At 61.8% G+C, this 22,272-nt stretch overlaps 1 protein-coding gene across 9 annotated transcripts; it reads right to left on the bottom strand.

Moving 5' to 3' along the window:
- Positions 1-1,239: 1,239 nt before the first annotated feature.
- On the bottom strand, positions 1,240-18,181 carry UBTF (upstream binding transcription factor). Of its 9 annotated transcripts, none has more exons than XM_077788356.1 (22): positions 18,095-18,181; positions 14,198-14,331; positions 11,120-11,295; positions 10,778-10,861; positions 10,004-10,159; positions 9,221-9,285; positions 8,531-8,651; positions 7,982-8,092; positions 7,565-7,698; positions 6,848-6,989; positions 6,505-6,546; positions 5,421-5,534; positions 5,144-5,299; positions 4,643-4,798; positions 4,318-4,428; positions 4,142-4,230; positions 3,781-3,970; positions 3,504-3,551; positions 3,167-3,235; positions 2,650-2,796; positions 2,236-2,355; positions 1,240-1,907 (listed from the first exon to the last, which is right to left on the bottom strand). In XM_077788356.1, the coding sequence occupies exons 2-22, from the start codon at positions 14,253-14,255 to the stop codon at positions 1,794-1,796; spliced, it is 2,403 nt and encodes an 800-aa protein (XP_077644482.1). In that variant the 5' UTR covers positions 14,256-14,331; positions 18,095-18,181; the 3' UTR covers positions 1,240-1,793. The 9 variants fall into 9 exon arrangements, with proteins under 9 accessions (XP_077644482.1, XP_021394181.1, XP_021394182.1 ...); XM_021538506.3 differs by lacking the exon at positions 18,095-18,181 and adding an exon at positions 17,521-17,616; XM_021538507.3 differs by lacking the exon at positions 18,095-18,181 and adding an exon at positions 17,087-17,211.
- Between the last annotated feature and the right edge of the window lie 4,091 nt (positions 18,182-22,272).

The raw sequence follows: 22,272 nt of genomic DNA on the forward strand, positions 1-22,272 counted from the left end.
GGCAGTTTGCCCAAAATGGTGTTTTTTCAGCCCAAACTGAGGCAAGGCCAAGGGGTGCTGCCCCCACCTTCGCCTCAGCACGGAGGGGGTCCCCAGGGTCTTTTTGGGGGGCGGGATTTGGGGTGCTGAGAGCAGCAAAACTGGGGGGCATCACAGAGCTGGGGGGCAGGGACCCCTCAAACCCCAAAATCTGCAGCATGGTCCCCCCCGGCCCCCAGCCCTGCGGAGATTTGGGTGAAGAGAAAAACGAGAGAAAACCCCCCCAGGTCCCCCATCCCCTTCCCTGGGGCTCCCCAAATCCTGTCCCCCAGCCCAGCTCCTCTCCAGGGACAGGATGGGGGGAGGCTGAAGGAACAAATCTTGAGCCCCCCAGGTAGAATGGGGGTCTGGGGGGGTCCCCAATGACACTGGGTGGGTTTTGGGGGGTGGCACGGGGTGGGGGGACGGAACCCTGCAGGGAGGTGCCGTGGGATTGCTGGTGCTCGTGTCTGCTTAAAAAAAGGGGGGGCCCTGCCAGGGCCCCCCATGCACCCACCCCGGTCCCCGCGGCCCCAGCCCCTCCTGGGAGGGGGGCATCGACCCCCCAAAATAAACCCAAACCACACCAAAATTTACAGCATGGCCTGGGGGGTGGTGAGGCCCCCCAGGGGGGGACATGAACTGGCGTTAACTGGGGTAAACTGAGGCAAGGGGAGCTCTGATCCTCCGCCCAGGATTTGGAAGGGAGAGGAGCAGCTTCACCAGAGACAGAGAGGAAAATGGGGGGGGTGAGGGATGGAGGGCAAGGAAAAGGGGTAGGGGGAGAAACGGGGAGGGGGAAATGAAAAATAAAAAAAGATGGATCTTTCTTGTTTTATAAAAAGGGAAAAAAAAAAAACCCGAAAAAAAAAATAAAATAAAATACAACGGCACAACAACCACTGACAACAGAGCGGGGGGGACCCCGCACCCCCCTTGGTCACGCTGAGCCGCCGGTCCCGGGGTGGGGGCGGCCCCGGTGCCCCCCCCAACACTCGGTGCCCCCCAACACTCGGTGCCCCCCAACACTCGGTGCCCCCCCAACACTCGGTGCCCCCCACGCTCGCACGCTCGCACACACACCCAGACCCCCCCACGCCGCTCCCACCCCCCCGGGACACGCGGGGCGCTCCCAAGTGCCGTGGATGTGGAGATCCCGGGCGGCTCCCGGGGCAGCTCCCAGACTGTACAAGGTTTTTGGGGGGTGGGGAGGACCCCCGAGATGCTGGGGGCGCGAGGAGGGCGGGGGGGTCGCAGGGAGGCACTGTCCCACCGGCTGAGTCCTGAGCCCCTCGGCTCGTGCTCCGTGCCCGCTGCCGGAGGGGCTGCGCGGTCAGGGCGTTTTCTTCCCATTTCTGGGTTTTTTGATAAAAAAAAGGTGTGTGGGGGGGGTGTTGTTGTTTTTTGTTTTTTTTTTCTTCCTGTGTGTTTTTCTTCTCTTTCTAGAAAGTCCAGAGCTGGTAGCGAGGGGGTTATGGGGGTAGGGATGGAGAGACACCCCCCTGGAAAGAATGAAATTCCAAAAAAAAAATCGCTTCCCCTCGGGAGTAAAGCGGGGGGCAGGGGTGGGGGGCTCTCTCCTCGCCCCCCAGACGGGGGGAAGCAGCCCCTGATCCCCCTCCGTAGTGTGAGCTCGGCGGAGGGGTGCCCCCGGCCCCCGCTCCAGGGGTCCCACGGGGGGGCAGGAGGAAGAGGAGGAAGGATTTGGAGGGGCTGCAGGGGGGATTTGGGACCGAAACCGAGAAACCAAACGACGTTACAAAGAGCTTGGCCGATCAGTTGGAGTCGGAGTCGGAGGAGTCCCCCGAGGAGGAGGAGGAACTGCTGCTGCCCTCTGAGTCGTTGTCATCCTCGTCCTCATCATCCTCATCCTCATCGTCCTCGTCGTTCTGGGAGGGGGTGGCAGAGAGGAGGGGGAGGTCAGGGCAGGGTTAGTCCACGTCGCTCCTTGTCCCCCGCAGGTGTGGCCCCCAGACCCTCCCATCGCTGCCCCCGGGTCTGGGGGTGCAGGAGGAAGGGCACGGCAGGAGCCGGGAGCGAGGGCTCAGCTCGGGGCGCCGGAGCAGCGCGCGGGGTCCTGCCCTCACCTCTGCCACTGCCTCGCTACACGATCCGAGGGAGGCTGCCCGACCCGCCTCGTGCCTCAGTTTCCCCCCTCTAAAGCCAGGGAAGGAAGAGGCGTGAGCTGAGACCAGCGAGGGGGTGGAAACACCTCACCTGTCCGGTGGCGAGCACAAGGCACGGACACGGTTTCTGGCCCCAGCGCCATCCAGCATAGGCTGATTTCAGTTGCACCGGTGTAAAGCTTTGACTCTGGTGACTTACTCGGCATTCACACTGGCGCAAACGGAGCCGAGACCAGACTCAGTATCTCCACCAGGAAAAAGACAGGAGATTTTTCTCTGCTCACTGGGGGCTCTGCACATCCCCCCCGCACCTCTACGCCCCGCGGCTGCTCCTCGTGCCCGCCCCGGGAGCACCGGGGGCTCCTGCTCCCCTCCTTCTCCCCGTGTCCCCCTGCTTCCCGGGGGGCTCCTCCGCCACCGATCTATCTGAGCCCGGCTGCAGGTGCCCCCCAGCCCCGGGGGAGGGTGAGGGGGGCCCTGTGCCCTCCCCGTGCCACGGCCTCACCTCGTCCCCGTCCTCGCTCTCCTCCTCGCTGCTGGACTCCGAGGAGTCGCCGCCTTCCTCTGACGAGTCGCCGTTGTCATCATCATCATCCTCATCTTCATCGTCATCTTCCTCCTCCTCTTCCTCCTCGTCGTCGTCCTCTGACTCCTGCAGGACGGGAGGGGCTTGGTGAGTCCCTGGAGCTCCACACCCATGGGTGCAGCTCCCAGCCCATCCCTGACAGTCTCCTTTGGGTTCCTGCAGCCCTGGAGCACAGGAGATTCCCCACCCCACACCTCACTGGGAGCCTTTCCCCATTTATACTGGGAACTGCACCAGAAAGGGTTCCTGAGCAGCTGCCAGGGTCAAAATCCCACCTGGACGGGTTCTGAGCAGGGATTTGGGGAAGATTTATGGTCTCGAGGACCGGGCAGGGAGCTGGAAGCACCAAGGATGGCTCAAACAAGGGGTGTGGGTCCCCTCGACACGCTCCCCAGGGAGGGGGCCTGGGCGGCCCCACGGGGCTGCTGTGACTCACCGACTTGGACTGCATCGTTGGCTTCATCTTGGGGTTGGGACCCCGGATCTTCCCTATGCTCTTGCGTTTCTGTGGGAACAAAGCAAAGCCTTTCAGGGATCAAATTCAGCTCCTTCCCGGTGCCCAGCCCAGAGGAAATCCCACTGCCGAGCTGCCATGGGGACAAATCCCCACTGGAGGGGCTCTCTGGAGTGTGGCACATCCAGACCTCGCCCAGGACTGACCCTGCCCAGTCCCAAGCCCCCAGGCTCCCCAGCCCAGCCCCAAGGCCCCAGTGACCCCACCCCACTGCCAAGCTCCTGGGATCCCACCGCAGCAGTGCCACGTGGATACTCACATTGGAAATGTGTTCCTTGTAGGCAGCCCGCTCCTGGGGCGAGAGGCTCTGTGGGGACAGGGACACAGTCAGGGATGGGAGGCCACGGACAGAATGGGGGATGGAGTGGGGAGGGGCTCCAGCACCATAAAAGTATGTAACTTTTATCCTTTTAAGTTACAAAATGTCAAAAAATGGGAGGTGGTGGTTTCCGGAGGAGGGGTGGGAACAGAGAACCAAGCCAAACATCATCCCCAAAACCAAGGGATCCCAGCAGGCATCAGGATCCAGCACCCACCTTGAGCCAGATGTCGAGGTGCACCTTGTACTGCTTCTGCTGCTCCTCTGCCAGTTTTTTGTAGTGGTCCTTCTGGCCCTGGGAGATGCGCTGCCAGCGGCTGCCGATCTCCACCATCCGCTCCTTCAGCGGGAGGTGGTTCAGCTCCCCGTTGGACAGGAGCTCCTGGGAGAACTTCTGGTAACCGTTCCTGCACAGGGAGAGCGCAGGGACCGGGCTGGGACAGCGGGCACAGACAACCCAGGTGTGCAGAGCCCTCGCCCAGCCACACCAGGCTCCAGCCCACCCTCCCTCCTCTTGCTCCAGGCCCTTCCCAGCAGCAGCACAGGCAGACCCAGTTCTTCACACCCCAGGTACTCACATTGGGGGTTTCTTTGGCTCTCCCTGGAATTTCATTTTCTTGGTGGAGTTGGTGGAGCACGGAGGGGCCCGCATCTCGCTCAGCTCCCTCTGAGCCACAGGAGAGACAGAGGGTCAGGGAGAGGGGCAGCGCTGGCTACGGGACACGGTGAGGGGCAGGATGGGGCAGAGACCCACCTCGTATCGCTTCTGATCCTCCGCCGCCTTCTTGATCCACATCAGCTTCTCTTTCTTCTCCATGTTGTTCCAAGTGGCCTCCATGGCCTTCAGCGCTTTGCCCCGGTCGTTCTGTGGGACAGAACCACCACGATGCACCAGGTGCACCCAAAAACCCTGGGACACTGGGGTGCTGCTGCTGGGGCACTGCTCCCCCCGTGACCCCCATCCTCCCCATGGCTCCCAGCCCAAACCCAGGTGTGACCGCCAGAGAGAAATTCCAGGGAATTCCTGCTGGTGGGAGGGATGATCCCGCCTCCAGCCCCTTTCCCAGCCCCCTCTTCACCTTGAAACGAGCCAGGTAGTCCCCGATGACGCTCTGTTGCCAGATCTCCTCAGCAGTTTTGGGAGACTCGGGCAGCTTGCCGCGCTCCTCTTTATCTGAGCCGTGCTTCTTCTCCGACTGCGCCTTCATCGCCGCCTCCCGCGCCTTGTACTTGGCCTGGGCAGGGGGCACGGGGTGAGGGGGCACGGCAAGGGCACAGGGGACACTGGAGCTCCCCCAGCACTGTCCCACAGCAGCCCTGCCAGTCCCCGACCCCATCTCGGGACTCCCTCCATCAGGAAAACCACCAAAGCCTTAAAACTGAGGCTCAAGGGCTCTCTGAGGTTTCTTTATCTGGTGGGTTTTGATCCCCCGGGTGCTGAGCGGGGCAGGCACAGCCAGTGCTGACATTGGCACCTGTGTGACAGGTCAGGGGCCGTTTGTGCCCCGTGGTGCAGGACAAGGACAGGAGCACCCCCTGCACTGCCCGAGCCGGAGCAGGAACACAGGGATGGTACCAACCTTCTTCTTCTCGGAGAGGTCGTTCCACATGCGGGCCAGGAGCCGGGTCAGCTCGCTCTCCGACAGCTCCGGCCGCTCCTCCTGCAGCTGCTTCCGCTTCTCCTCCGAGAAGATGAACATGGCTGAGATGGGCCGCTTGGGCTTCTCTGAGCTGGCCTGAGGGCACACGGGGCTGTGAGGGGGGCGAGCCCATGCAGGGACCAGAGCCCCTTGGGGATCACCACCCATCCCCAGGCTCTGGCAGGTGCCGCCCCATCCCTCCCGGGGCTGCTCCCACCTTGCCGGTCTCTGGTGAGGACTTTTTGGATGCGGGACTCGTCGCCCCTTTCCGGTTGCTGCCCAACATCTTCTCCTCACCCAGCACCCGCTGCTGCTCCTCCTCGGGCAGGCTCTGGGTGGCACAGGAGGAGAAACATCGTTAGACAGCCCGGTGCTAACGAGGCTTTGAGGCAATGGGGGAATAGGGACCCTGGGGAAGGGGAATTAATGCACTTGGGTGTCCTGATCCACACCCTGTCCCCGTCAGGACCGGCATCTGGAAGTGCACATGTACAGACTGGGGGTCCCCACGCTGTCACCCCCTATCTGGGCAGTGTCCCTCTCCCCCAGCTCTGTCCCCTCCCCGGCTCAGCAGTTTCTCAGGGAGAGCAGGTGGGCAGGTGCCTGGATCCGGGCACACTCCTGGGTTTTACACCCCTGGGTTTTACACCCCTGGGTTTACACCCCTGGGTTTTACTCCCCTGGGTTTTACACCCCTGGGTTTACACCCCTGGGTTTTACACCCCTCGGTTTTACATCCCTGGGTTTTACACCCCTGGGTTTTACACCCCTGGTTTTACACCCTGGGTTTTATACCCCTGGGTTTACATCCCTGGTTTTACACCCCTGGGTTTACACCCCTGGGTTTACACCCCTGGGTTTTACACCCCTGGGTTTTCCAGCCCGTGGCCCCGCAGCCGCAGCCGGGGCCGCGTCACATCCGCCGGGGACGGGGACGGTGCTGGGCGGCCTCGGAGCGGCTCCCCCGCCCACGCCCCGGCCAGGGAAGGAAGTGAGAGGCTGCACGGCCACAGCCACTGCACACCCTTCTCTCCAGCTCCAGGCCTCTGCTCACCCCAGCTCCCCTCCCAGCTGGGGCCCACCCTCACCTCCCAGTGCCCAACTGGAAGACACTGGGGCAGAAATAAGGTCAAGGCTATGTGCAGCCACCTGCACGGCACCCACAGCTGGGCCCAGACATGTTTTGGGGGAGCAGAGAGGGCAGCTCCCCATTTAAGTCATCCCAGCCCCTGGGCAGAGTTCCCCATTCCCAGGTTTGGGATCTCCAGCACCCGATGGCCGAGCACCCCCTCCTCACTCACCTCCAGGAAGCGGAGCAGCTCGATCTCGTAATCTTTCTTTTTCTGGAAGGAGATGGAGACATGTGGTTACACAGAGATCCCTCACTCCATCCCTGACCCAGCCTCTACCCCTTGGCAACAGCACCCTCCACCTGGACCATCTGTTTGTCCCACAGGAGACAGGAAGGATGAAGGGAGGTGAGCGAGGACCTCAGGGAGAATCGGTGATGCAGGCTAGCACAGGGACTGAGGAAAGGCTTTGTTTCCAGGGATATTTCTAGCCCAGACTCTCCCATCCTGCTGTTACTTTCCCACAGCACAGGTGCCCTTCCTCTTCCCCTACCTGTCCATCCTCAGCCCTCACCTGGTCACACTTTTTGTGGTAGGCGTCTTTTTCCTTCTGAGAGAGCAGCTTCCACTGCTGGCTGCACAGCACCATCCGCTCTGTGCTGGGCACGTCTTTCATGTTGGCCATCAGCTCTGCACAGTACAGGGAGTAGCTATTCCTGAAAAACCCACAGAGGCACCCAGCATTAGGGAAAACTTGTCCCTGTGCAGCTGGCTTGGAGCAAAAAAGCCTCTCCAAAATCCCCCAGCTAGGTTGCACCAAGCAAGGAAGAGAAGTGCCTGTGTTTCAGGGCAGCAGGGTGCTGGATCACCCCCTAAAAGCCAAAGTATCACTGTAAATCTCACTCAGATTCTCCCCAAATTGTGTATTTGATGTACACTTAAGGACTGGTTTAAAGGAATTATCACAGAATCATGTAATCTTTAAGTCTGGAAAAGCCCTCCAATATCATTAGTCCAACCATGAACTAACACTGCCAAGCCCACCACTAAATAATGTCCTCGAGTGCCACATCCACACTTTCTGAACACTTCCAGGGATGGTGACTCCACCACTGCCCTGGGCAGCCTGTGCCCAGGCTTGACCGTGAGGAAATGGTTCCTATAAATCCCATCTAACCCCTGTGCGATCCCAGAAGCTCTCTGGGCTTCCCAAGCCCAGCAGAGTGCAGTTTCCTCGCCGGCCAGACCCAGCAGCCCCTCAGGCCGTGGCTCCAGGAGGGACAGGACTCACGGGGGTGGCTTCGTGGGTCGTCCGTCGAACTTGTCCTTGAGCTGCCGCTCGGCCTTGGTGAGGGTGGAGCGGGTGATTCCCTCCTCGCTGATGTTCAGCTCCGGGTGCTTCTGGATGTAATCCCGCATGATCTCCTGTGGGAGCGGAGAGCGGTCAGAGGGGCTGCCACCCCCGCCTGCCGGGCCGGAGGAGGAGGAGAGAGAAGCCAACCATTGCCCTAATCCTGTGCCTGGGGACGCTGCTGCCTGCCCTGCACACGGCTGGAGAGGCAGGGCTCAGACTCACTAGGGACCTGCCAGGACCTGCCTGAACCCCCACGCTGCCTATCGGGAGAGGCCACGCAGGGCTGGGACGCAGAGCGGCTCGGAGTGAATGTTGGGACCAGTGTGGAGGGGACCGGGTGGGGCTGCTCCCTACCTCGTACTCCTTCCGCTGTTCCAGGGCCTTATGAATCCATTTCAGCCTCTTTTTATCCGAGAGTTGAGACCACTGCTTGCCCAGCGACTCTTTCACCTCCTTCGTGGTGGCCTGAAAACCCAAAGCCAGAGGTGAGGGCAGAGGGGTAAAATCCAAAAAAAAAAGAGGGATGAAAAAATATTAAAAAATGGCAAAAAAATGGCGTTGCCTGGTGGGGCCTGACGGCACCCGGCATGGGGTGCCTGGGAGCCGTGGGGGTGTGTGGGAGTGAGGGGCATGGCCAGAGGTGGATGTCTGTGCTGGAATCCTTTCCTGCCCTGACTCAGGCTGTGGTCACCTCTTCCTGGCAAAAAGTGGGGGCTGGATCCCTGAGCCTCTTCCAGGTGTGCAGAGCCCCTCCTTACCTGGGTCCAGGCTCCGGGAGCTCCTAGCGGTGTCCTCCATCCCGACCCCCTGAAATGCTTCTCTCCCTTCCACCTCCTGCCCCAGCAGCGGGGTCCAGGACCCCCAGCACTCACACTCGCACTCACTCCCACCCACCGTACTCACATCTGGACGCACTTTCAAGTAGATCTTCTTCTCGTGGTTGTACCACAACTGCTGGGGGGTCTTGGGCTTTTCGGGGACGTCGGATTTCTTGGCGTTCTGGATGAGATCCGGGTGGTCTTCCCTTCAGCAGGCGGGGAGGTGGGGAAGGGAGAGCGTCAGGGAGGTGGCAGTGGCAAGGAGAGAACCCCTAAACCTGCCTGCTAAGGGACTGTCACTGCAGGGCACAGCCTCCATGGGCTTAGCTACTGGGGGGTCCCCAAAAAGAGCAGGAGGCTTTTAGAAGACATTTAAGTTTGTCCCTCCTTGGGGAGCAATGGCTACAGCCACCCCTGGGCTCGGCTGCAAGCCAAAGCAGCAGCAGGATCCACCTGGATCACAGCAATCCAAGGGGAAGGTCTGCAGTGACTGGGGGACGCTTCAGCTCTTATCAGTGCTAGTGGCAGGGCTCCTGTCCCCACCTCGCAGACCCTGACCCCCAGAGCATGGCTGGTCCTCTGCTCTCCCCCTCATCCAGTCTCCCAGCTGGAGGGCAGCTCTCAGACACCTTTTCTTTGCTCTCTTTTTGCTGAATTCCCCCTTCTCTTCAAGCCGAAAGCCCATCAGGGCCTCCTCTATGAGCTATGCACAGAGGGGAACCTGGATCTGCCTGGAGGGGCCTGGGGAAGTATGGAGGGGGAGCTGCCTGCTCACCTGAACCTCGCCAAGTTCCTCTCAAACTCCTGCTTCTCTCGCTGGAAGTCCTGGATGTATTTCATCTGGGGACACAAAGCCACCGCAGAGGTGGAGAGGGGCGTCAGCACCAGGGGACAGGCAGGAAGATACATCCCCATCGACCTGGCTGGGCATGCCACCACCCCGGGAGGGACTCACGGGCTCCCCAGCCTACAGAATGGTGCTGCAGAGGGTTTCCAGCCTGCCTGAGGCTCAGCAGCCGGGCACCTCTCCTCTCTGTGTATCCCAGCAGCCCTGGGAAGGGCACAGCAGGACTTTGTGCTCTGGACACCCCGGAGTTAAAGCTGGGCACCCTCAAAGCCCTGCCCAGGCTCTGCCATTCTCCAGGTGGGCAGATGTCTGTTCCCAGCATCTCCCAGAGCCTGTCCCCGTGTCCCTCGCCCGGACAGGGCAGCACAGCGGGGCGTGTGCCACAACCCCTTTAAACACAGATCCACCCAATGGCAAAGCCACCACCCAGGTCCGTCGGGAAGAGACGGACCAACGGACAGACCCAACCGGCCTCGCCCCATCCTGGGTTCCCATCCTGGGAACCAGGACAGGAAAAGCCAAGGAAGTCTTACAGGTCTGACAGGACTAAACAAACACCTGGCTTCTCCCATTGAGAGCCGGATTAAGCCCTTGCCAGGCAGAGCTTGAGCTCTGCTGGTTTTACTGGAAGAGCTGAGCAGGGCACAGCACACAGAGGCAGGCACATGGTGGGAAGGAGCTTGCTGACCCCACCTCCCCTCCACAAAATACCTTTTTCTTCTCGGGAAGCTCCTTGTATTTTTTGGACAGGATCTTGGTGAGATCCAGGTTGCTCATTTCGGGGTGAAGCTTGGCGTATTTGGCTCGCTTCTCCATGAAGAAGCGGAAATAGGGAGTCAGGGGCTTCTTGGGGAAGTCAGGGTGTTTCTGGGGAGACAGCAGAGTGGAAGACACTGAGCATGAAGCTGACAGCACCACCAGGGCACAGCCAAACCCGTGGCTCCCCAGTGCTGGGGGCTGCCTCCATCCAGCCATGCTGGTGGTCCAGGCACAGCAGGCAAGGAGGGGGAAACTGCTGGGAACAAGGGCTCCCCAAGGAACTAGAGTATCCCATGGCTGGGAACCTTGGGAGCGGCCTCCAGGCATCCAGAGCTGTCAGCACAGAGCAGGAGGGGACACTGGGGCTGGAGGAGGGGATGGGACCCAGCTCCCAGGGATGGACCATCCCCAGGGCCACCCAGCCGAAAGCACCCGGCAGGCCAGGAATAGGATGGCAGCTCCTGGGCCCTCTGGAGCTAAACTTGGATGCAGGCTGCCAGCAGCACAGCCAGCCATATTAAATGTACCCGGGAGTTGGCCCAGGCCCAGCGCCGCGGCCTCCGGAGCCTTGGGCAGCCGGACACCAGGATTAAGGGCACTGAGGTGCCTGCAGGGGCTCCCACGGCAGAGCCACGCGGAGCTGAGGTGCCACAGGGACAACAGGCCCGCATCCTGGGGAAGTGTGGGGTCACGCCTTAGGGACTGAGCCTAATTCCTGCCCAATACCTTGAGCTTTTTGCCTTTGTAAGGATTCTTCACGTGCTCTTCAGCGTCCATAATGAGCTCTGTGAGGGTCCGGAATTTCCTCACCTGTGCAGGAAATGAAGAGACAAAAGCTTGAATAGGGGACAGGGCAGATCCCCAGCACAGCAGAAAGCCACTGGGTTTTGTAATGCCACCCCAAAAATGACTGATGCCAGCCCCTCAGAGGGGGTCACAATGCTGACAGCAGCAAGGGCCGAGGGCTCTGGGCACTCAACTCGGACAATTCCAGCAGTCCTGGGAATGTCAGTAGGACATCAGACCCTGCTACAATACACCCAGGAAGCCCCATTCAGCATCAATTACCTCATTAGAGATCTCCATCCACTTCATCTTGCACATCTCCCCTGAGAAGTCCTTGAAAGCCACTTTTTCCCAGTCCAGGTGGGACTCGGTGGTTTTGAACTTGCTCCCGTCGTTGGAGGGCAGGTTATTCTTCATGCACTCCAGGAGGGTCAGCATGTCCTCCTGCGACCAGCGGTCTGAGCAGCGAGAAACAGGATCAGCCAGGGGCAGGAAGCCCTTTCCCTTCCCCTCCCTTCCCGGCAGGACACCGGGACTACAGCTCCCGGCGTGCCGCTCCGGACCGCACGCCAGGACACGTAATCTCCACGTGCTGCCTCTCGAGATTAAAGATCAAAGGGACGTGGCTGTTTCCATCACCCTCGAGCAACTTTCTATGGGCCAAAACCATCTGGGCAAAGCTAGAAATTCCACTCGGTGCAAACCAGAGAGACTCGCTCATCCCAGAAAGCCATCAGATAAGGGATGGCTCTGCTGCACCGGAGCAGAGGGCTGTTTCCTACCCCCGTGGAGTGACATGGGAGCAATGAGCTCTCCAGCCAAGCAGGAAGCAGGGAACCCCGTTTCTAAGTGCATGTATCCAGAGCAACTGGAAAGCCTCAGCGTTGCTTTTCCTGCACCTCGGAGAGCTTTGCAATCACCTGGGCCCAGCTCCACAGTGACCTCTGCCAAGGTCAAAGCTCCCAGACCACAAATTGAGGGCAGACAGAGCCTGGCACAGCCGCCCTGTCTCACAGAGGGGTCCCTGACATGCAGGATGATGTTCATGTCACCCCAATATCCCCCAAGCTGCTGGGAGGAGCATCCCCAGCTTCCATAGGAACATGCTACTGGAATGGTGGGATGGGCACGTGGCAAGGCCGGAGAGCCTGGAGCAACCTGGAAGCCAGGACAGGCAGCAGCACCATGCCAGGACAGGCAGCAGGCAGCATATCCCAGCCCTGAACGCCTCATCCAGCCCCAACCTCGGGGCTGCTTCCTTGCCAGGGGAATTCCTCCCTGCTCTAGCCAGCAGGGGAGCACAGCCCGGGGTGCTCTGCAAACATGGGTGGCCCTGGGGAATGCAGCAGGGCCTGGGAGCGGAAGGAAAATTCCCTGGGGATGGGCTGGAGGAGGAGCAGAGCCCGGAGCCACCCGCCCACGCAGCCCTGGCTGCCTCACCCCGGGATGGGCACCCGGGATCCCGCAGCGCAGCGCAGGGCTCAGCACCACGAGGCATTCCCTGCCTCACACCTCTGCCAGGTGAAGGCTGAGGCCTTCGGAGCTGCCCACGGGACATGGAGCACCCCAGAGATGGGGACAGTGTGGCTCCTCATGGATCTGAGTGGAGCATCTCTCCCTCCATCTGCAGGAATGAAACCGAGCTCCCAGAAATATCCAGCTGCAGATTTCTCCAGCTGCAGCTCTCCTTCCATTCAAGACTCAACATGAGGAAAACTACCTCCACCTCCTGCCCTTGCAGGAGTCTGGGGAAGGACAATTCCCCTGGAATCCCAAATCCAAGCAAGGGATGTTAAAGGACATACGGGAGCTGGTGAAGGGAGCACAGCCAGGATGTGACCCCCCCACCCCCATCCCATTTCCCCTCCTGGACCTGCCTCGTTGGGGGTCAAGGCAGGAACAGTTTGGGATCCAGCTGGTCCCTACAGTGACCTCATTAGGAATTCATATGGAAGGAGAAGACAGAAAGAGCCCCCCTGGAAAGCGAGGGCCTGGTGGCTTGGGGTGTGTCCCCATGCTCATGGCTTCATCCCAAAACACCATGAAGAGGCAAAAGAGATGGGGAACTCCCATTCCCTACAGAGCTGGGGGAGATCCGAGCTGGGGAAGGGAGAACACAGCCCCAAATTCTGTCCTCTTGTTTTCCCCATCCACTTTCCAGGCCTCCCAGGCAAGGACCAATGAGGCTGAACAGGGCTGGGAAGCTGGTGCCAACTTTACTTGCAGAAATCAGGAGGAATTACCAAAAGCAGCACAGCCACAAAAATCCAGAGGGGATGAAGGAGATGAAACACCCCCCCAAACCTGCCCCCATCAAGCCCAGCGCCTCAGTTTCCCTCTTTGAATGCAGGAACACCCAGAGACCTTTGGCCCTGCGTGAACCCCCACTGGCAGACAGCCGGAATAACCACATCCCAAAGGAATATGTAAAAAAAAACAGTGGAAACATCCCAAAATCCTCACTGGCAGCAGGGTGGGGACAACAGGGACCCCCACAGTCAGCTCTCCATCCCTCTGCTCCCCCTCCCTCAACCTGGGGCATGCTGAAAAAGGCTGGAATTGCAGCATTCACCCACCAGGATGAATGGTGTTGTCTGTGCCCTGGGACCGATTTATCCCGGCTCTCCTGGCACCGGCCGGGCCGGGTCTATATTAGGAAAGCTGCCCCAGTGTAATTAAATCCATCTAAAGTCCCGGAGAAGGACACGTGCTCCGGCCGGGTTCGCTCGAGGCAACAACCCTGACTGCAGCAGGGAAGGAGGAAAATGAGGGGACCTGGCAGGTCCAGAGGTTTGGGGGACCCAGGGGGTTTTTGAGGGGTGGAGTGGCAGAGCCCTGCGAGCTGCCCTAAATAAACATCTCTCTTTTTTCCCTTGTTTTCCTTTTCCAATAAAAGTTGAAGCTCTGATGTCATGCTGGGGTCTGGAAGCCGGAGGCCCAAGGTAACGGCTCGGCTTTTAATGCAGCCCAGATGTGAGCAGGCAGGGCAGCACCTCTGTGCCAGCCCCCCCTTCCCAATCCCCCCGGAATTCCAGTGCCCCCGAGGAGCATCCCAGCGCCAAGGGGCTGCCGGTGGCCCGGAGCACGAATCCGTGTGCTCATACACGTGCGTGCGTGTTCCCCGCGTGTGCTCGTACACATGTGTGCGTGTTCCCCGCGGCGGATCAGAACTCGGAGAGGCAGATTCCCGCTGGCAGCCGGGATCACGGATCCTCCATCCCTCCTCCCTCTCCATCCCTTCTCCTCTGCCATCCCTCCGAGAAAAGGGGCGCTCTGAGGTTCATTTGTTATCATTTTTAAGCGTGCCAGCAGTGTTCCTCCGGGAGCACCGGCATGCTGGGAGGGCTGCCGGGGGCTCACCTTGGTTTTTGGGAGCTGTCATTTCCAGGTCTGCAGGGCACTCGGCTTCGCCGTTCATCCTCCACCTGCCTGTGCCCAGGACGGTCCCGCCGGCTCCCTCCTCACCCTCTTCCCGAAATCACTCCCGCACGGCTCTGCAAGGAAAGGGAGAACCCTGCTAGGCATCCCCACCATGATGGGGGCCTCAACTCCTAACGGGAAACCTGATCCAGGCATCCGCCCATCCTCTCCACTCCCCGGAGAGAGAACGAGTGCAGGAATACCCTTTCCCACCCATCCCTGCGAGGTTTGGGGAGAGCTCCAGGAGGGGGGATCCTTCACGGTGATGGGACGCCCACGTTGGTCAGGGGAGGAGAAAAGGGGTGTGTGGGCAGGGGAGCAGGGTCCAGGGGTTCGTCCCCAGGGTGGGGGGTAGGATTTGAGAGGGATCCCAATAAATCCCAGAGGAGACAGGTTCAAGGTGGCTCCCTGGGGTGGGTGGGATCCAAAAACCTGGGATCAAGAGAATCTGAGTCTGAGGGCTCCAAGGGATCTCCTGTAAGGGGGTTCCTTCCCCCCAGTGCAAAATGGGGGTTTCAAAGGAAGGCCCACCATAGATCCAGCACAATCCTCTCCAGAGGTGGGGACACGCTTGGAGAAGAAGGGGATCCCCCAGATCCAAGGGAGCTGGGGGGGCATTTGAGGACCCTGAGGGGATTCAGGAGTCTCCCATGGAAGGAGAACAAGCTGGAGGGAGGTATTTCAACAGCAGGGGCTCCAGGGGAAGGATGTCCTCAGGCCCGCTTAGGAAGGATATTATGTCTCCACGGGGAAGGATAACCGAGGGAGGACACCCCAAAACTTGGTGGGAGCTGTCAGGAGGGTAGCCCGGGGGGCATCCCCGTCGGGGATTCCACTGGGGAGTCCCTGGAGGGCAGGTGGGGCTGGAGGCCTCAAGGGATCCCGAGGGACAGGCCACAGGCCTGGGGAGCAGGCCCGGGCCCGGGGAGGGGCCGGGCCCGAGGGGCTCCCGGGGGAACCGGGGCTTGGGGGGCCGCGGGGAGGGGTCCAGGGGCTCCGGCAGAACCGGGCCTGGGTCTGAGGGGATCACCCGGCAGGGCAGAAGCCCCGGGCCCGGCAGATCCGGGATGGCCCCGGGGCAGAGCAGCTGCCGGGAGGGGAACGGGCCAGGCCCCGCCAGGCCGGGCCGGCCCCTCGGGGACGAACCTGGGAGCACCGGAGGGATCCGGGCCCGGGGCGGACGAGGGGCGTGCGGAGCCCAGCAGCGTGGGACGCGATCACCCGGGGCGGGATGAACCCGCGGGGACGGGGGAGCGCTCCGGGCTTGGATGAACGCCCCGGCGGGGCGGGGCGGGACCACCCCCGGGCCGATCGGGGACCACCCCCGGGGCCGGCGGAGCGATCGCCGCGGGGTGGGATCAAGCCCGGCCCCCGGGCGGCGTGCGGCCGGGGATCGCCCCGGGCGGGGAGCGGGGGATCGCGCCGGGGGGCGGCGCGGGGGCGCCGTGAGAGGCGGGATCCGGCAGGGGGAGGGATGCGTGGGACCATGGCGGGGCGGGGCGGTGCGCGCGCACCGGGATCCCCGGGGGCGCGCGGGGAGGGGGCGCGGGATCCCCCCGCGGGGGAGGCGGGGGGACCGGATCCCGCGCCCGGGGGGGGAGGAGGAGGAGGAGGAGGCGGGGGAGGAAGGGGCCGGGCCGGCGGGCGGAGGCGGGGAGCCCGCACATGCCCTGCGCCGCCGGCCAGCGCCAGTCTCCTCCTCCAGCAGGCAGCAGGAACCGGGTGGGACCGAGCGCGGGCGGCCCCGGCGGCGCCTCCCCCGCCCCCGGTTCCCACCCGGGCGCCAGCGAGCTGAGCCCCCCCCCCCCTTTTTTTTTTTTCTTTCCCTCCAACAACACCCGGGCAGACAATGGAAGGCGAGTTCGGGGGGCCGCGGGTGCGGAGAGGGGCCGGGGGAACGCGGAGCGGCTCCCCCGGCCCCTCTCCGCACCCCCGGCCCCCCGGAGCGATGCGATGCGCTGCTTCATCCCCCCCTCACCGCATCCCCCCCGCATCCCCCCATCGTTACCGGCCGCTCTCCGCCGCGGCACACAATGGCCGGGCTGCGCCCGCCTCCGCCCGCCGCTCCTTCCCCTCCACCCGCGGTTATAAAGCCGAGACAAACCCACCTCTCCGGGCTGCTGAGGGGGAGGAGGAGGAGGAGGAGGAGGTGGTGGTGGTGGTAGTGGTGGTGGTAGTGGTGGTGGTGGAAGAAGGAGGGAGGAGGTTGGAAGGGGGGGGGGGGTGTGGGGGGGAGCTCTAACCGAGCCGCCGCAGCCCCAGCCCCGCCGCCGGAGCCGCTGGGGGAAGAAGAAGGAGAAGGAGAAGAAGGAGGAGGAGGAGGAGGAGGGGGAAGGGGGGGCGGGGATGCCCGGCTGGGGGCGGCCGGGCAGCTGCAGCGAGCCGGGCGAGGGCAGCGCGACCTCCCCGCACCGACCCCCGGGGAGCGGCTCCTACCCGATCCTCCCCCCCTCTCTTTTCCCCACCGCCGCCCCCTCCTCGCTTTTCCCTTCCTCGCTTTTCCTTTCCTTTCCTCCCTTTCTTACCCCCCTCTTTTCTCTCCGCGACCCCTCCTCGAGCCCGCGAACACCCACCCACCCAGCGGGGGGCTGGAGCCCCGCTCCCGGTCCGGAGGGAAGAAAGGAAGGGAAGGGGGGTGAAAGGCGGAAAAAAAAAAAGATAAGAGGGGGAGGGAAAAAAAATATAGAAAAAAAGAAAATAAGGAGAAAAAAGGGATGAAGAGGGGATACAGCGAGGATAAGGGGAGATGAAGCGCGGGGGGGGTCGGCCGAGCCCCGGCACGCACCGGCGGAGCGCGGCGCCCAGCTCCCGCCGCGGCGCGGGACTCACCCGGGCTCGGGAAAAACAAGCGGGCAGCGCTGGAAGCCTGCCCCCGAAATCCAGCTGCGGCACCGGGGAGGAGGGAGGGAAGGCGAGCGGGAAGGAGGGAGGGAGCGAGGAGGAGGAGAGGGAAGGGAAGGGAAAAAGGAGGGAGAGAAGGGGGGGCACACCGGGGCCGCCGAGCCGGGCGCTGCCCCCCGCCCCGAGCCCCAGCGCGGTGCCCCCCGCGGGCGGGCGAGGCGGGCGAGCCCCGGCGGTGGCGGTGGCGGCGGCGGCTTCCTGCCCGCGGGGCCTACGCGAAACCAGCCTTTCTTTAAAAAAAAAATATATATATATTCTCTCTTTTATATTTATCTATCTATCTCGCTAAAAAAAAAAAAAAATCGCTCCGGTGGGCGCGACCCCCTCCCCGTTCCCGTCGGAGCGGCGGCGGAGCGCCTTACCGAGCCCGGAGCGCGGCGGTGGCGGCGGCGGCAGCGGGAGCCCGGGGAGGAACAAAGCGCCTCCTCCAGCCCCGCCGGCGGAGCGGCGCGGCGGCGAATGGCGAGCCCGGGCGGCGGGCACGGCGCGGCGCGGCGGGGCACGGCGGCGGCGGCTCCCCCGGCGCGGGCACGTACCGGCGGGGCCGCCGCTTTGGGGGGCGGCGGGGGCTCGGGGCTCGCTCGGCGGGGCCGGGGCGGGGGAGCGGCGGTTGAACGGCGGCCAGCTCTGCAGCGCTGGCCCCGGGCGTGGACGCGCTCCAGTCCCCGCAGAGACGATCGCGCTTTCCCCCGCCTCCATGGCGCTGCGTTCGCTCTTCCAATCAGCCGGGCTGAGCGCGCCGGGATCCGCCGGGATCTCCCCGCCAGCCCCGCCGCCCCGCCGCCGCTTTCCGCCGGGTTTTTTATTGCTCTTTGCTTTTGCAACACTGTGGTGAGAAGAAAAAGAGGAGGAGGAGGAGGAGGAAGGAGAAGAGGAGGGAAAGGAGGGGGGGTGGGGTGGGGGGGGGGAAGGGAGGAAGAAAAAAAATCTCCTTACATGTGCAACAATCCTCGGCCGGCGTTTGCATAAAGAAAAAAAATTTAAAAATAGGGGGGAAAAAAAGAGAGATGAGGGGGAAAAAAAAAAAATAAAGGGGGGAAAGCGGGTGGGGGGGGAAGGGAGCCGAGCCGGGCCCCCTCGGCACGGCGGGGCCGCGGCCCTGCCCGCCCCGCGGCCCCGGGACACGGCGGCGGGGGGGCTCTGCCCGGCGGGGCGGGCGAGGGGCAGCTTCCTCCCCTCCTCCCTCCCTCCGCTCCCTTTCTCTCCTCTCCCTCTCTCTCTCCCTCTCTCTCTCTCTCTCTCTCTCTCTCTCTCTTAATTTTTTTTAATGGAATTTCTCCAACTCCACCTTTGTTGTGCTGGGCGTCATTCCCCGCAGCCAATCCCGGCCGGGCAGCGCCTGCACATTCCCGGCCATCCCGGCTGCCGGCACAGCACGGGCCATCCCGGGCTGCTTCCGTGCCACCGGCCAGCCCGGCGGCTTCCGCGGTGCCGAGCACCCCTGCGCTACCGGCAGCTCCCGTAGCACCGACCGCGCCGGCCGGCGGCTTGCCTGCACGGTGCCCGCCGCCCCTCCGGTACCGGCGGCACCGAGCAGCCCGGCTGGCCGCGCTGCGGCCGGGCCTGCGCGGCTGCCAGCGGGCTCCGGTGATCCGGCCGGCTCCGGTGATCGGCCCCGGCCGCTCCGGTGATCCGACCGCTCCGGTGATCGGCCCGGCCGGCTCCGGTGATCCGGCCGCTCCGGTGATCCGACCGCTCCGGTGATCGGCCCGGCCGGCTCCGGTGATCCGGCCGCTCCGGTGATCCGGCCGCTCCGGTGATCGGCCCCGGCCGGCCGCGTGCTCCGGGCGGCTCCGGCCATGGCGCCGCTCCCGGCCGGGCCGGCTCCCGCAGCCCCGGGGCCACCGGCGCAGCCCCGCCGGGCGTGCGGGACGCGGTCTCACCGAGCTCGGAGCGCTGCGCGCGCCTCCCGGGCCGAACCCGGGCGGTTTGCACGCCTGCTTACGTGGAAAAGGAAGCAAGAAATAGAATAACCCCTAAACCCGGGAAACAATCTCCCCTCCCCCGGCTGGTTTGGGGTGCGGGGGTAGTGGCCGGCTGTGCAAGAGGCTTCTTTGGGCTTTATCCCGAAGGGAAGGATCGGGCAGAGGGAGGGACAGCGGCTCCTCCGCCACGTCCTGCCCGAGCTCTGCCAAGCCCGGCCAGCGGCACTGGCGCCGGCTGGTTAATCCCTCCTGTGAGAGCTTAAAAATAAAAATATATGGATTTATTCTGTGTGGAAAAGGGCCTGGGCTGGATCCAGGAGTTTCAGGAATTGTCACTATTTTGCATAAGGGAAAAATGATAAAAGTTAAAAAAAAAAGAAACCAAACATAAAATACTTAGAGCCAATCAGGCCCAACATGTGAAAATTGACATTTTTAATTTTTCGTTTTTTTTTTTTTTTTTTTAATTTTTTTCTTTTTTTTTAATCAATGGAGTTGTCAATGTGCTCCAGTCCCAGTTCTCCCAGCGTGGTCTTGGGGCTTTTGTTGCCAGTAAGAGACCTGGGAATGAGCCACTGACCCTGCAGCAGATGGGCTGGGAATGGGCACCCCCAAATTCCCATCTGAACCATCCCCCTCTCTCCTTGGCCTTCCCAGGCCTTGCTTCTGACCACAGGAATTTTTAATAATTTTTAATATGCTGATACTTGTGTCAATTAATATTTTTGGAGAATAAAGCCGCGGGTTTGGTGGAGGGTTTTGTTTACTTTTCTGCTATTTCAGTGCACGGGCAGTGACACGGTGTCCCATGTCCCCTGCCCGGGGGTGGCATGGGGCACCCTGTGATGCTGCGGGCACTGGGGTTCCTCCTTCCAGGGGTGATGCTGCACCATGATCCCCCTCTGGAGCTCCGCGCTCCTCCCCCTCATTAGCAACCAATTAATTAGCATTTATTTCCCCCTGGTTTCTCGTGACCTCTCCTAATTCCCTCCCCATTTCCCAGGGCTGAGGCAAGTTCAAAGAAGAGCTTGACCTAAATTCCCACCCGCAGTGGCAGTGACCTCGCTGCCATCTCCCAGGGAGCGGCGACCTCTCGCCAGGGCGGGACGTGCGGGGTGGGTGAGGCGGGTGCGGGGGTTCGGGGGCAGCGCTGGCAGCCCCCGGGTGGCACCGGGGCGGCTTTGTCCTCGTCAGGCTGGCACAGGGAAGGAGCAGCCGGCTCCGTGCCTTGGGGCTGGGCAGCTGCCCTCTGCGGGAACCAGGGGCTGGCAGCTCTGCCGGGCTTGGCATCATTCATCCCAGCCCCCCGGAGAGGCTTTGGGGTCCCGGTTGGGAGCGATCCGGGGTGCTGCCCCCAATTCCTGCGCCGTACAAGGGTTGGGGCAGCGGGCACGGCCCGGTGCCGGTGTCGCCCGTTCCTTGGTGGGATTATGGATAACCGGGGGCGGTGCTGTGCCAGCAGCACTGTGCCAGGACATTCCCGGCGCCCGGAACGGGCACAGCGGGGCGGCGGCCGGGCCGGGCGGGATGAGCTGCCCGGGATGGATGCGGGAAGCCACGAGGGATGATCGGGGAGCGCTCCGGGGCGCTGGGATGCAGCGAGGATTTGGGATTCTGGAATTCAGAGATACCCAGGAGCCCGCGGCAAGGATCCTGGTGCAGGGGATGGACACCCCCAGGGGATGCTGCTGCTCTCTTCTGGGGGAGAATTAAGGCACCAGCCCAGACAATTCCCAGCTGGAAAGAAAACCCCATCTCCTTCCTGATTTTATTAATTTGTTTATTAAAGCCTGATACAGAGGTGTGGGGAAGGGAAGGAGAAACCCCCAAAGACAAAAACATTTTTATTTCAGACGTGTAATTAATAAAACTAAACCCACCCAAACACGAGGCAGCGCAGCCCCAGGTGTGGCTGCCCCTTCCCACCCCCCACCCCCCACGCTGATTTTGGGGTCACCTGCTCTGATTTATGCAAAAAAGGAGAAAATTTGGAGCCTGATCTGGCGCTCTACACCCTGGTCACCTCCAACCCTCGGGGCTGCCCAGGGCAGGATCGGCCCTGGCAGGGTTGGGGGATGCTCGGCTGGACTGGGAGCAATCCCAAGGGAAATGGGGCAAGAATGGTGAGCAAGCAAGGGAAAAATCAAGGAAAAACTACATGGATTTACCCGAAACACTATAAAAATAAAGAGGACTAATTAACTAATTAACACTAACTTATCAGTTAAATGATGCTGCCAGACTGGTCCATAGAGTTTAGGCCCTGACCAGGATTATTTAAAATCATCTTTTCTAGAAAATTCTAGATTTTGCTATAATTCTCTATTATATACACACACGCACATGGCCCACTGCGGCAGGGGCACAACCAGCCTGAAAAATAAATTACAAACCCCCCCAGTAGCATCAAATATACAGATCACTCCTTGCAGCTACTTTTTTTTTCTCTTTTTCTTCTTTTTTTTTTTTCTATTTTTGAGGTGCTTTTTTTTTCAGCTTTTTTTTTCTTTTTTAATTTTTGCTTGGCTCTAAGTGAATTCTATCTGCAGAAGCACCAGCATGATTTTAAGTATTTTTCTGTGTGTTTTAAGCACGATTGTTTTCATTGTAAGTGTACAGACCCCCTTGCTGGACTATGTACATCCTGACTCCGGGACGTGCTGCGACCATCCCGTGGAGCGAGCGATGGAGAAATTGGGAAAAGGCTCCACGGGGCGAAGGGTCTGTCCCAGCTTGCCCAAAGTTCATCTGGGGAGAGGGGCTGGGCTGGGGGGCTCCCTGGGGAGGGGGAGGACAGTGGGGAGGACCCCTTCCTGCTGAATCTCTGTCCCTTCCCTGCCTTCCTCCTCCTCCCTCCGGGCTCCGGGGTCTTCCTCCGGCTCCTTCCGCCGCTGGGTGCCCGGCGGTGGCCTCGGGGACGGTGACACGTGCCACCTTGCCACGGGTGGAGCGTGGCTCGTGGGGCCCGGCCAGCCCGGGCAGCCCCTTCCCCAGCAGGCAGTGAAGTGGGGGTGAGATCACATCATCCAAAATACTTTTTCAAACAGACCAGAACAAAGGGAAAACCAAAAAAGGCGCCATTCCCGAGGGTGGGCGGGCGGGGACTGCGTCCCCAGTCCTCCTTGGTAGCCCGGTGGCCCCGGGGTGGCGGCAGTGGAGGTGGAAGCGGGGCTGGGGGGGCACTGGGGG

Source organism: Lonchura striata, chromosome 25 (assembly GCF_046129695.1).
Source record: "Lonchura striata isolate bLonStr1 chromosome 25, bLonStr1.mat, whole genome shotgun sequence".
Classification (NCBI taxonomy): domain Eukaryota; kingdom Metazoa; phylum Chordata; class Aves; order Passeriformes; family Estrildidae; genus Lonchura; species Lonchura striata.

Excerpts from the sequence above, each read along its gene's own strand:
- UBTF (XM_077788356.1), bottom strand. The coding sequence starts at position 14,255 with ATGAACGGCGAAGCCGAGTGCCCTGCAGACCTGGAAATGACAGCTCCC. Across the intron at positions 10,862-11,119 it reads GGATGGAGATCTCTAATGAG|GTGAGGAAATTCCGGACCCT; the intron begins GTAATTGATGCT and ends TTTCCTGCACAG. Across the intron at positions 8,652-9,220 it reads AGGAACTTGGCGAGGTTCAG|GGAAGACCACCCGGATCTCA; the intron begins GTGAGCAGGCAG and ends CGCCTGCTGAAG.